The sequence below is a fragment of the Mangifera indica genome, chromosome 3 (assembly GCF_011075055.1).
Source record: "Mangifera indica cultivar Alphonso chromosome 3, CATAS_Mindica_2.1, whole genome shotgun sequence".
Taxonomy (NCBI): domain Eukaryota; kingdom Viridiplantae; phylum Streptophyta; class Magnoliopsida; order Sapindales; family Anacardiaceae; genus Mangifera; species Mangifera indica.
Genome location: NC_058139.1, coordinates 9,812,482 through 9,822,781, shown reverse-complemented (window position 1 = coordinate 9,822,781; position 10,300 = coordinate 9,812,482). Strand labels below are relative to the sequence as shown.

The 10,300-nt window shown below is 36.2% G+C and overlaps 1 protein-coding gene and 1 long non-coding RNA gene across 2 annotated transcripts; one reads left to right on the top strand and one right to left on the bottom strand.

Moving 5' to 3' along the window:
- Positions 1-1,366: 1,366 nt before the first annotated feature.
- Positions 1,367-3,332, top strand: LOC123209922 (uncharacterized isomerase BH0283-like). Its single transcript, XM_044628018.1, has 6 exons — positions 1,367-1,522; positions 1,621-1,830; positions 1,906-2,217; positions 2,299-2,460; positions 2,951-3,034; positions 3,134-3,332. Exons 1-6 carry the CDS (start codon positions 1,493-1,495, stop codon positions 3,239-3,241), a joined length of 906 nt encoding a protein of 301 aa, XP_044483953.1. The 5' UTR covers positions 1,367-1,492; the 3' UTR covers positions 3,242-3,332.
- A 2,472-nt stretch (positions 3,333-5,804) lies between these two features.
- On the bottom strand, positions 5,805-7,795 carry LOC123209927. Its single transcript, XR_006501176.1, has 2 exons — positions 6,673-7,795; positions 5,805-6,406 (listed from the first exon to the last, which is right to left on the bottom strand). It is a non-coding gene; the product is annotated as an uncharacterized LOC123209927 (long non-coding RNA).
- Positions 7,796-10,300: the final 2,505 nt, after the last annotated feature.

Genomic DNA, 10,300 nt, shown 5'->3' with positions numbered 1-10,300 from the left:
ATGCTCCAACTCTTGCCATTTTACTTTGTGGTAGGCTAATATTATTACTACTATAAATAGCTCATCTCTAAAGAAGAAAGGTTATGACAAGGCTGAGAAGATAGTTGTTCTAAATGCATGGCATAGAGTTGATTGTCGGACAAGAGAGGCGCTCTGCCGTAGCTTTCTTTCAGAACTGATTGAGGGCTATGAGGTATGAATTTTTTTTCTCCTTTGTGCTTTGTCATGTTAGTTTGATTTATTTGCTTCTTTCTTTACTCAGACTCATGGCATCTATTGGCAAAATTTATTATCATTCAACTGAAGTACTATGTTGATATCTGTAATCCATTGGTTTCATAAAGGAATGGTTTAAACTCATTTATTTCCTGTATCAATGATTTCTGCTATGTATATCTTAAATTTTAATATTCTTCAAGGTTCTCATCCTTAAGGAGAGCGAAGATGGAGATGGAGATGTGCTTGTGCTAAAGGTTCAAGATTCATTTCATAGGCTGTTGCTGCATGGTGTCTGAGAGGTAATTTTCCCCCCACATATGACATCAGTTCAGAGGCTTCATTTTGTGACAAATGTGGAGCTATGTAATCAGCTATCTAAATTCATTATTTGTTTGCACCGTGAAGATAGTTTGTTCAAGAAAGAATTTACTATTCTATGCTCTAAGATCAAGATACACCGACTAATATGCGGGAATACATGTTTTGGACAGTTCTACAACTTGGTCTCGGTAACAGTTACAGAGTCGAAGGATTCAGAAGCTTTGAAGATGACGAAGGTTTCACCCGATCTCCCGAACATTACCCTGTCCCATTTTCTGAAAATGTCCAAGGAAGGGATCTGGTAAAAGTGTTCTCCCATGCATGATGGATGTTAACAATTTAGTGGTGAAACTTCATGTATTTTGATGAAGTAATTTGATTTCCCTGTCTCAATTATCTACTGTAAAACTAGTTCATTGAGTAGTCACCAAGTCAACACAAGACGTTGAATATAGAATTAGTGTTCATTAAGAGAATTAACTTATTTCATTATTCTGATGGAGATGGTGTTCTTCTTAATAAATAACTTAATTCTGACTTTTTAAATTTCCTTTATTTCTGCCATTATACAAGCATTACTACTATAAAAGGTTAAAGGGGTTGATTTCTTTGAATGCAAGAAGGCAAGAAAGCTTTCAAGCTTTCATTCTCTATGTATTGCATATTACATTTTTTGCTTCAATGGTGAATAAAGAAGTATCATGGGGTATGTTTTGAAAGAAATTAAAAAGCAAAAAGAAAACATTTTTGCAGTTCACTTTTCAATGTTAGGAAGGAATCTATAACATCCATAGAACAAGAACTAAACAGCGGACTTTTTTTTAAATTATTTATAATAACATTGAAAAATATAATTAAAAAATTAGTCTGTTAAAAGCCTGGCAGCAGGTCCTCAGTTCAATTCAGACCCCACACCTCAGTCGCTTATCTCTATCTAAAGCCTAACCCCATTATGGCCAAGAAATTCGTTCAATACTCAGTGGTAATCGATCTCTCTTCGTATATCTCGTCACTTACACAAAAGCACTAACTTGTTACATTGATTTTACTTCTTTCTGTTGTGGTTGAATGTCTTTGCAGGTGGATGCGTTCACGGATTCACCCTTCAAGGGCAACCCAGCTGCGGTTTGTTTGTTAGATGAAGACCGAAACGACGACTGGTTACAATCTGTAGCTCTCGAGTTCAACAGCTCTACAACCTGTTACTTGACTTGCCTCACTCACTCCGAGTCCGACTCTGATCACTCACCTCCCAGATTTCGACTCAGATGGTTCACTCCCGTCGCCGAGGTCTGTTTTCTTTCTTCAAAATTAATTTTTACTGTCATTTTAATCCTAATTAATTCGACCATTTTCATTTTTTAGGTCAAACTTTGTGGACATGCAACTTTGGCAGCTGCCCACACTCTCTTTTCGAGAGGTTTGGTGAAATCTAACGTGATTGAATTTGAAACCCTTTCTGGAATTCTCACTGCCAAAAAGGTTCCGGATTTGAAGGCAACCAGTGTCTGTAATTCACAGAATGGTGAAGCACTAGAGTGCTATTTTATTGAGTTGAATTTTCCTACTGTTCCAACTGCTGACTTCAACTCTACTGAGGTTGATTCAATTTATAAGGCCTTGAATGTTTGTACAATTATTGATATGAAAATAACAACTACCTCAGAAGACATCTTTGTAATCCTTCTTGATCCTTCACTCTTTGATTTTTTTTCTACATTCTTCATCGTATCTTGGTAATATATAAAAATTTATTAGGTGGTTCTTCCATCAGCAAAATCTGTAGTGGAATTACAGCCTCAGTTTGATGACGTACAGAAGTGTCCTGGAAGAGGAATAATTGTTTCAGGGCAAGCGCCATCAGATTCTGGATTTGATTTTTATAGCAGATTCTTCTGCCCAAAATTTGGCGTCAATGAGGTAATATCTATTGTTGGTGTTTTGTGTGAGGTGACTATTTACATGAATAATTTTTTGTGGTATGTCTTCAATTGCCATATACATCCAACTTCTAACTAATTTTCTAAGCAATGATATCATATGATTAAATAATTATATCATACAATCATAACCTATCATCTCATTTTGTAAAGATAAATTTGTATAATTTATATGTGGGCATAGTTTTATTCATCTTCCTAGTGTGGTTTTTGTGAAGTCTGAATCGAGATCTTTATGCCACTTATAAGAATGAATACATTCTCAAACTTCACCAATGCAAAAGCATGTTTCACACGGTCACACATAGGCTAATCCATTCTAATTTGAATCCAAGTACTAGTTTTGTTCGCATGAGCTCTCCCAGAACTGGAAATCTGGTAACTAAGAAGAAACAATCATCTTAGATCAACCCTCTAGTCTCTAAAGATTGAAATAAACTTTCTTATGTGTAATTTCTTGTTTGTGTTAGGACCCTGTTTGTGGAAGTGCACATTGTGCCTTGGCACCTTATTGGAGTGGAAAGCTGGGGAAGAATGACTTTGTGGCATATGCAGTATGATCTCTCCCTCTCTTAATTATCAACAATCATATCTCCGTTGTTGGCATAAATAAATGTTGTATGCTGATTTGTACTGTTTTCGTTACTCTGCAGGCATCACCTAGAGGTGGAGTCTTGAACATACATGTAGACGAGAAGAGTCAGAGAGTTCTGCTACGAGGGAAAGCTGTTACTGTGATGGAGGGCTCTCTGTTAGTTTAGATTGTTGAGAAATTTCTGTAATAGCGTGTATCAAATTCAATAAATGGAAATCATTATCTGGAATAAGATGGCAGATTCAATTGAATTCAAAGCTCTATTTCTTCATCTTGTTTGATAACTTGTGAAGTCATTGTTTATATGAATTTCTCATCAATTGGAACCACCCTTTAAACATTCTGGTCATCAAGTTGGTTTATGGAATTCTTCTCCTTGGTAAAGACTTAAAACTGCTCATCACACTGAAACCAGTAATGCCATGGCAAACTAGCTCATTCGAAGTTAGGACTTTTTCTACTTTGAATTTTCTTGATCTCATCTAGATAAGAAGTTTCATAAACTGGACTATTTTGATCTCATGTCTCTTTCTACTGAAAGTGGAATTCATGCCTTTTGTTCTTCCTTTCTATTTAGTCGGATCTCTTCCATCATCTTGATTTGAGTAGATCTCCCTTTTCTTCTGAAAAAAATGGAAAGTACCTTGGAGGATAACTCTTGTTCTGTTTAGTCCCTCTCCTTCGAAAGTCAACTTCCATTTCTAATCTTAAATGTCCGCATTAAAATTATTATACCAAAGCCGTAATTTACAAGTAAGGCATATGATCAAATAAGTCTTAAGTCAGCATCTGGGACTTCATGTTCTCAACGAGTTCTAAAAACGAGAAGTTTTCACAACAGTCACCATTAAAAATACTGAAGTAGATGAGTTTTTTTTTTTTTTTTTGGGTAAGAAAATGTATAAATTAACCAAAAACAAGACATTGAACCTCCAAAAAAATGACACAAGAAAAACCTATGCTCATCCTACCCATCGGGGAGGACAGCCCAAGGACAAATGTCACAGGCCGAATTTTCTCAACTAGCCTATGTGGCATTCTCGATGGGCCATCTCCAGGCCCACATTATAGTTTAGGATCACTGGTTTCGTCCTACCTTGGACTCATCAGGGGAGCGGCTCTAGCTCCCGACCAGTTTGTGTAGGGTTGGTCTAGTCCCCTTTTTAATGCACTATCACAACAACATTGTGCACGCCCCGTGGCTAGAGCACTTACAACTACAGTTATTGCATCACGAACCCAATGACCACGCATACTTACTCTTAAGATCGCAATCACTCGTAGCTGCCCAAAGCCCTGTCACGGCTCCCAACCTGAGCCAGTGACATACTCCCCCACTCAAAATGGAGCATGCCTTCGTGCTCCACTCAACTCGCAAAATACCCCCAGTCTTTCACCAGCCGCATCAAATGACCATACGATAAGTGTCCCCCATATTGGCTAAAGGGATGCCCGGCCACCTGTCAAGCGCGACATATCCTGTCATGTCAATCTCCTCATGACACCCCGGAAGACCCCCGTCCTCTACCTGGTGAACCCCCTCGTTATGGAATGATGTATTTTTGGCATTTGCTATTTAACATCAAGCTTTTCACATGCCCTGTGCAGAACGGTCAATTTATCGCCGCCTACAATTTGCTTGGAGGGTCTCTCTTTTTACTACAGCAGCATTGGTGATGGTCCTGCTCTGATACCAAGTGTCGCAGGCCGAATTTTCTCGATTAGCTTGTGCGGCATCCTCGATGGGCCGTCTCGAGGATCAGCCTTGCATGCGCCCACATTATGACTTAGGATCACTGATTTCGTCCTGCGTTGGACTCATTAAGGGAGCGACTTCAGCTCCCAACCAGTTTGTGCAAGGTTGGCCTAGTCCCCTCTTCAATACGCTATCATAATAACATTGTGCACGCCTCGTGGTTGGAGCACTCTCAACTACAGTTATTGCATCACGAACCCAATGACCACGCATACTCGCTCTTAAGATTGCCATCACTCATAGCTACCCAAAGCCCTGTCATGGTTCCCAACCTACCATGCCTACACAACACAAGAAGACAAAAGACAAATCTCATCTCCTCTTGAGGACCTTTGATTGCATGTGAGGATATCACATTTATGTTAAGTCTAATTTATTAGTTCTATTAATATTATAAACTTGATTATAGTTAGTTTTTTATATTTTTTTAAAAGGTTATAATTATTTTTTTGGAGATTAATTATGTCAAAAAAGGAATAAATGAAAATTTGATACATATTTTATTAATATTTTTTTATTTTCCTGTATGGTTATAATGATCATAAATTTATAAAAGAGATAACACAAATTTTGGTGGTAATATTGTGTTGTTTATATTGTAGGTAATTTTGCCAAAAGAAAGTGAAGCTGGTAAATTTTGATGACAAGAAATAATTAATTTTTGCCATACTATATTGCCTATACTATATCTTTTAACTGTAACAAATTTTTTTTTTTTTTGTAAATTTTATTTCTAAATATCTAATATCAAGGAAATAGTGCAACCATTTTATGTTGATTCACATTCTTGTCATCCACAGTCATGAATATGTATATGGATTTTTATCCATACTTGAGATTTGGTATATGCAGCCTTGGATGAATATCACACTTTATTTTTTTTCTCGATAAGCGAAAATATATTAACAAAAAACAATTGAGTTTACAAAGAGACTAAGGAACGATCTAAGTTCATTCTGTTAAAAGAATATGATAGCAAAATCAAAAACTAAATATAACTCAACTTGTTGGAGTAGTAGGTCCAAAAGCCAACAGAAAAAGCACAAAAATATCAACAACAAAATATATCCAAGAAGACAGACTAGCACAGTAATGTATGTTGCAAGATGCCCAATAAGGCATGTTAAGACCTTATGACAAAATAAGAACCTGTGTAAATTTTTTGGTTTCTCTTCTATATCGCTTCTTTGACCTGTAACTTTGGAGTTTGCAGGCTGTGTAAAGAGCAGTAGGCCAATCCTGGGCATTTGGAATTGAGCAGGAGCAGTCGAGGAACAGTGACACCCAAATCTCTACAGCATGCTGAATTTTACTCCTGGAATGGCTTACCCACAACAATTTGCAAATTCTGTGGCAGAATTTTTGTAGCAGGAAACCTAGCAAGGCAGTTCCAGACTTGAGAAAAAAACTTTGCTGCAGAAAACCAGGTAAGTTCTCTAGGCAAAAATTCCAGGCAGACTACAATGCATAAAAACGCTGCTGGAGGAGCTGTAATAGGGTAAGTTGATGGTGCACCAGGTTTCCAAATTGGCAGGCCAGTAACTCAGCAACTCAGCAGACTAGAAATACATCAATCTAAGAGAGAAACAAAACAAAAAGCTAACTTGGGGAGAAAACAGGAGCTGAGCCAAGTAGAAGAAAATTCCAAGCAGAACACATGAAATACAGTAGCCCAGAAAAATTTCCACCAAAACTGCTATGCATAAAAAAAAAAATCATTTTTCGTTAAAACAAAAAGAAGAAAAGTTATATATCCTTACATGAAAGCAAAAAATTATAAGATCTTAAAGAAGTTTAATACAAATATAACAAGCAGAAACTAGTGGAATATTGATACTTACATATCCCCTCAGCAGCCTCAAATTATATTATAATAAAGGGTCTTGTTCACTTCCCTTTCAGTTCTCTGCACTATTTGGGCAAATGTTATTTATTTCAACCATTTAAACAAATCAATATACATAATGATAAAAAAATCAGAGTCACAAAAATCAATATTTATAGCCGCATAAGAGAACAAGGCTTTTGAAAGTTCTTGCACGAGGGTGGTATTCCCAAGACCACCCATCCCATAAAAACCAATCATGAAGACATTCTCATCATTTAAAGCATCCCATACATTCTTCATAGTGGAGTTTCTTGATTCAAAAGTCAAGTAATCTTCACTAGTTCTAAGCCAGATCTCCGGTGGATTACTAGGATTGGAAACTGGACCCAATTCCCTTTCTTGCTGGAGGAGTGGATCAATATCATCCCGTTTTAATTTGAATGCTTTCTTACTTTGTAGTAAATGATAAAGTTGGGACACAATCCCTTGAAACATCGAGGGTTGTTTGCATTCTGTTGAATCAACTGCTCTGCTTTAGTAATCGTCTTCTCCACAACCTCCTGCCAGTTCTTAACATTCTGTTTGATCTGTTCCACATTTCTTTCAGCTGCAGTGACCTTATGTTGAACTTGGTCTCTTGTATTCTTCAGCTTATCAACTTTATCTTGGAGATTGACAAAGTCGGTCTTGTAGTTGAGCAAGTACTTAAACTGACGCCAAATCGGAGCTGCCAACCACTCGGCAACTTGAAGGACAGGACTCACCGCACCCCCAACATTCCCAGCAACATCAACCACTTTTTAAAAACTCCTTTTAAGTTTGAAAAACAGAAGAGAAGTAAAGCAATTGGAAATAATTCAAACAGAGATAATCACAAAACAATTGCCGAAATTAACAATTTTTTTTAACGACAAATAAGAAATATTGAAACAGATTTTTTTTTTTGGTTTAAAAAAAGAACCAGATTTTTTTCTTTTGTCTGAAATAAGGGAAAAGAAGGGGAATTTTTTTATTTTCTTTAGAGAGGAGTCAGGAAGTGGGAAAGGAGTGAAAAATAAAGTGATCTGGGAGAGGCTCAAGTGAAGGCAGAGAGGAGAGGGATGGAGAGAATCAACAACAACAACACTGTCAAATTATTTTGCATAGTTAGAATAGAAGAGTTTGTACATTACACACTCAAATATTATTCAATAAAAAAGAATGTTAAAAAAATAACAGAAAATTTTAATCCCACTTCGATGCTTCTTTTTCACATGACACGTGCTCAAGTCTAAACACTATCTCCGGCAACTTAAAAAATATAATTATTTATCGGGAAATTATAAAGATTAGTCAAAATTAAGGGGGTCTAAGCGAAATTGTCCAAAATATTAAGGTTTAAGCAAAAATGCCCATATTTTGTGAAATGACGAAACTGCCCCCATATATAAACTCAGCAAATTTCGTTACTTCCCACGTTAATGTTATTGTTTAAATTCAAAGAAAATTCAAAATTTTCAACTCTCCCACGTTCATCCAGATTTCCACCGATTTTCTTGGTTTCCGACAACCGGAAATGACAAATAAGATTAGTATATCTCCCGTAATCTTGTTTGAATCAAGTTATTGCTCATATTATTGAGATTTGATTGAGAATTTACGGTTTGAAATTTTAGGGTTTCGATTTGAACAATGCTTAAAATGTTTTGATTTTTGGTTGTTTTGGTTGAATTGATTGAGGGGTTTTATGTTATACAATGTGTAGATTTGATTTATACGAAAATCGGCGGCCGAAACAACAAAATTTTGGCCGAAAATGGCTGCCGAAGTAATCGGCAGTCCGACGTGGGAACAGTGTTTCCCACGTCAAGCACTTCATCCCACGTTCAGCAGATTTGGGGGGGGGGGGGGGTAAATTAGCTTTTTTAAAGTATTGGGGTGTCGTGGGAAAGTCCTTAGCCCACGCCGGGTTTTTTTGAAATTTGTCACATAAACGTGATTTTGGCGAAATTACGAAACAGCCCCTATATATAAACACAGCCAATATTTTCTTATTTCTCACGTTAAACACAGCCAAAACTCACGTTAAACACAGCCACCACGTTCATCCCACGTTCGACCAGATTCCGACGATTTTCTTGTTTTTCGGCATCCGCAAATAGCAAAGAAGGTTAGTATATCTCCCATAATCTTATTTGAATCAAATTATTGCGCATATTATTGAGATTTGATTGAGATTTTGTGGTTTGAATTTTAGGGTTTCGATCTTGAACAATGCTTAAAATGTTTTGATTCTTGGTTGTTTTGGTTGAATTGATTGAGGGGTTTTATGTTATATAACGTGTAGATTTGATTTATGTAGAAATCGGAGGCCAAAACAACCAAATTTCGGTCGAAAATGGCTGCCGAAGTGATCGACAATCCGACGTGGGAACAGTGTTTCCCACGTCAAGTGCGTTCACTCACGTTCAGCAAATTTTGGGGGTGTTACTTAGCTTTTTTAAAATATTGGGAAGCCAGGGAGATTCCTTAGAACAGAGCGGGTTTTTCGAAAATTTTTCATATAACAGTGGACCTTTTTAGAATAGGAATTTTCATGAGGGGGGTAAATGAGAGTTTTCTTATCTAGGGTTTCTGATAGGGTAGTTTTCAAATTTTATATCCGTTTTTTCTATTCTATGGTTTTTCAACTTTTAGAATTTGAATTTCAGTTCCGTTTTTTCGAATTTCACCGTTTTACGAGATATCGACTCGTATTTTTCAGATTTCCGAAGGATTTTTCGATTGTTGCTATTCTAGCGTATTTCAACTTTTAGAATTCGAATTTCAGTTCCGTTTTTTAGGATTTTACCGTTTTACGAGATATCGTTTCGTATTTTTCAGATTTCTGAAGGATTTTTCGTTTGTTGTTATTCTAGAGTTTTTCAACTTTTAGAATTCGAATTTCAGTTCCGTTTTAGTGGATTTCACCGTTTTACGAGATATCGACTCGTATTTTTCAGATTTCTGAAGGATTTTTCGTTTATTGCCATTCTAGGGTTTTTCAACTTTTAGAATTTGAATTTCAGTTCCCTTTTTTTGGATTTCACCGTTTTACGAGATATCGACTCGTATTTTTCAGATTTTCGAAGGATTTTTCGATTGTTGCCATTTTAGGGTTTTTCAACTTTTAGAATTCGGATTTCAGTTTCGTTTTTTTGAATTTCACCGTTTTACGAGATATCGACTCGTATTTTTCAGATTTCTGAAGAATTTTTCGATTTTTGCCATTCTAGGGTTTTTCAACTTTTAGAATTCGAATTTTAGTTCAGTTTTTTCGAATTTCACCGTTTTACAAGATATCAACTCGTATTTTTCAGATTTCTGAAGGATTTTCTGTTTGTTGCCATTCTAGGGTTTTTCAACTTTTAGAATTTGAATTTCAGTTTCGTTTTTTCAGATTTCACCATTTTACGAGATATCGACTCGTATTTTTCAGATTTCTGAAGAATTTTTCGATTGTTGCCATTCTAGGCTTTTTCAACTTTTAGAATTCGAATTTCAGTTCCGTCTTTTTGAATTTCACTGTTTTACGATATATCGACTCGTATTTTTCAGATTTTAGAAGGATTTTTCGATTGTTGTCATTCTAGGGTATTTCAACTTTTAGAATTCGAATTTCA